Source organism: Crocuta crocuta, unplaced genomic scaffold (assembly GCF_008692635.1).
Source record: "Crocuta crocuta isolate KB4526 unplaced genomic scaffold, BGI_CrCroc_1.0 scaffold588, whole genome shotgun sequence".
Lineage (NCBI taxonomy): Eukaryota > Metazoa > Chordata > Mammalia > Carnivora > Hyaenidae > Crocuta > Crocuta crocuta.
In genome coordinates this window covers 111,287-114,627 of record NW_027532829.1, presented here as the reverse complement: position 1 = coordinate 114,627, position 3,341 = coordinate 111,287, and the positions used below count along the sequence as shown (strand labels likewise).

At 42.0% G+C, this 3,341-nt stretch overlaps 1 protein-coding gene across 1 annotated transcript in view; it reads right to left on the bottom strand.

The window, feature by feature from the left end:
- TRMT2B (tRNA methyltransferase 2B) overlaps positions 1-3,341 on the bottom strand; it is a 61,013-nt gene that overhangs the window by 13,812 nt on the left and 43,860 nt on the right. The window contains 1 exon segment of the mRNA XM_077745299.1: positions 844-990. Coding sequence (XP_077601425.1) covers positions 844-990 — 147 coding nt within the window.

The following is a 3,341-nucleotide window of genomic DNA, read 5'->3' as shown; positions in this document are numbered from 1 at the left end:
AGGAAGTATATGTCAACTATACTCAAATTTTTTTAATTACAAAAAAAAAGGTTAGGAATCAATGACATGGGTTCAAGACCTAGGTTGGCTATTTACTGGCTCTTTAACCTTGGGTAATACTGTGTCTCCATTTGTTCATCTGAATTGACGGTTTCAATACCTTTCCTCTCACCTACTTCATGAGTTGGTTGAGATGATCACGTTAAGTATAGGAATGTTTTAACGTGGGAATGTTTAAAAGCCCTAAGTGCACTATGAATGTAAAGTATTTGAGTTATGAAATTCTGACTATATTCTTGTCACTATTGAATTGGCTTATATTTTTTTAAAAAATTTAATGCTTATTCATTTTTGAAAGACAGAGCATGAGCAGGGGTGGGGCAGAGAGAGAGGGGGACACACAATCCAAAGCAGGCTCCAGGCGCTGATCTGTCAGCACAGCTGACTCGAGTCTCGAACTCAAGAACCGCGAGATTATGACTTGAGCCGAAGTCAGATGCTTAGCAGAATGAGCCACCCAGGTGCTGCTGAATTGGCTTTTAGAGTCAGTAGACTATCTACCAAGTTCCATGGGCAAAGTTCTTGTGAAAATACCTGGGAGTCCTCACAAGATAATTAACTTGGTAACCCCACATCAGTCTCTGTGGTTTGCTTATATGAGCAGCATGATTAAAGAATATCCTTGCCACCTCCTCGTCCTCATCTCCAACCCCTCTTCCCAACCCACACAAATACTCTGTGGATGTGTAGTTTCTGCTATCTGCTCTGAAACTTCCAAAACCAATTACAGTATAGTGAAAATAAGGTCTGCTACAAAAGCTGCCCCTTATCATTCTGTCTCACCTGTCTTAATTCCTGAAGATGGAAAGTGATGATGGCCATTGTGTGTCCTTGGCAATTGGTGAGAACTATGAGCTCACGCCAGTACCCACCTTCATGAAACAGAAGGCAGGGCTCCATTTGGGACTGTCGAAGGAATACTTCATAGTACTAGGAGGAACACAATATTATTATGCAGGCAAAACTAACAGGTTCTGCAGCTGATTATTCATGCTGAGTGATTGGTATGGGTTAAACTGCATCCAGTCCTATTCATATGTTGAAGCCTTACCCCTAGTATCTCAGAATGTGACCATATTTGGATATAAGGTTTTTAAAGATGTGATTAAATTAAAATCAAGCCACCATATGGGTGGACCCTAATATAACCTGACTGTTGTCCTCATAAAAAAGTGGATATTGGGACACACAAAGAGACATCAGGGATGCACAAAAAGAGGAAAGATCATGTGAAGACACAGTAAGAAGTTGGGGACCTACAGGCCAAAGGAAGAAGCCTTGGAAGAAACCAAACTTGCCAACATCTTGAACTTGGACTTTTAGCTTTCAGAATGTGGGAAAATAAATTTCCACTGTTTAAGCCACAAGTCTGTGGTATTTTGTTATGGCAGCCCTAGCACACTGATAGAGATTTAGGTTACCAAGAAGTGGGATGTTGCTGTAACAGATACATAAAAATATGGAAATGGCTTCATTTTTTTTTTCAATTTTAGAGAGATATATAGAGAGAGAGCGCTAGCAGGGGAAAGAGGAAGAGGGAGAGAAAGAAAGAATGTTAAGCAGGGGAGTCCAATTTGGGGCTTAATCCCACAACCCTGGGATCACTGAGCCGAAAACAAGAGTCGGACACTAAGCTGACAGCCATGCAGGAGGCCCTAGAAGTGGCTTTAAAACTGGGAATGGGAAGAAGCCTGGGTAGCTCAATCAGTTAAGTGTTTAGCCTTCGGCTCAGGTCATGATCTTATGGTTTGTGAGTTCAAGTCCTGCAGAGGATTCTGTGCTGACAGCTCAGAGCCTGGAGCCTGATTCAGATTCTGTGTCTCCCTCTCTGCCCCTCACCTGATCATTCTCTCTCTCCCTCTCTCTCAGAAATAAGTACATATTTTAAAAAATTAAGAAAACAACTGGGAATGGGCAAAGATGTGGAAGAGTTTTGAGGTGCATGCTAGAAAAAACCTAGATTGCCTTGAAGAGACTATTGGTAGGAATAAGGATATTAGAGGGGATTCTGGTGAGATCTCAGAAAGAAATGAGGAGCATGTTATTAGAAACTGGACAGAATTTGATTGATATAAAGTAAAAAATAACTTGGATGAATTGTGTCCTAGTGTCAGATGGAAGGTAAAAATTGTAAGTGCCAAACCTGCATATTTAGCAAAGGAGATTTCTAAGCAGTGTTGAAGGTAGAGCTTGGTTTCTCCTTGCTGCTCATAGTAAAATGAGAGAGGAGAAAGATAGATTGAAGAAGGAATTGTTAAGCAAAAAGGAACCAGAACTTCAAGATTTGGAACAATCTTAGCCTATCCATATAACAAAATGTGAAAGCATGTTCAGGGGGCAACACCAAGGTTATGGCCGGACAGTCTTTTGAATAAGAGATCACAGGCATGACTCACAGATCCTAATAAGCCAAATCAGCAGAAGCCAGGAATATTGATGAAGTTCTAGCAGCAGGTTCACTGTCAGCAGGTGTTATCCTTCAAGAAAAGGGAGGAATGACCTCAAGGCAATTCAGAGTCAGCAGGACTGCTGCAGCCACTATAGGCCCAGAGGAGACAGACCCTGTCGGAGGCCGCGCCGGCTCTGACAGGTCCAGGGGTCCCTGAAGGATGGACGGTGTCGGCGAAAGAGAATGAGAGAGCCTCGAGATTCTTTCTGATCACCAGGCAAGCATCTCTGTCCTTTCGGTTTTTGGTGTCTTTATTTTAAGGTTCAACGATAATATGACATCAGAAGACAGAATTTTTACAGGGGCTAATTATTTGTAATAAGATGCTTTGATCATCAGAAGGTGTACAGAAACAGGCGTTACAAAAGTATTCTTGCAGAACCTCCCCATATTCTTGACATCATTCCCCCAGATTAAGGTTCTAACAAACTTATCTTAGTTTGCATGGGTGGGCCTCTAGACAATTTTTAATCACAAGAGGAAGAATGTATATTAGGCTTGTTCCTAAATTGCTTGAGTGAGCCTTTTCCTTGATGCTGAAAGTGCAAGCACCATGGGGGCCGTAAATATGTCAGTCTTTGCCCCTGGGTTATGTTTTAGCTACTCTATCCTCATCCCAGCTGCCAGTGTAAGGGAGGGTGTTTGTGGAATGTAGGCCTTGAGGAAGGGACTGCTATGCTTCACCAATTAGCAAAGATATATGTAGTAACTTATGTTCTGCCCTTATCTGTACCTTAACTTTAAATTAGGCTCTTTGTCTCGGGGCCAGGCTCAATTGTAACTCTTGTGTTCTTAACCCCCTTTATTGTCTAAGTCTTGGATCTGCAAGGCC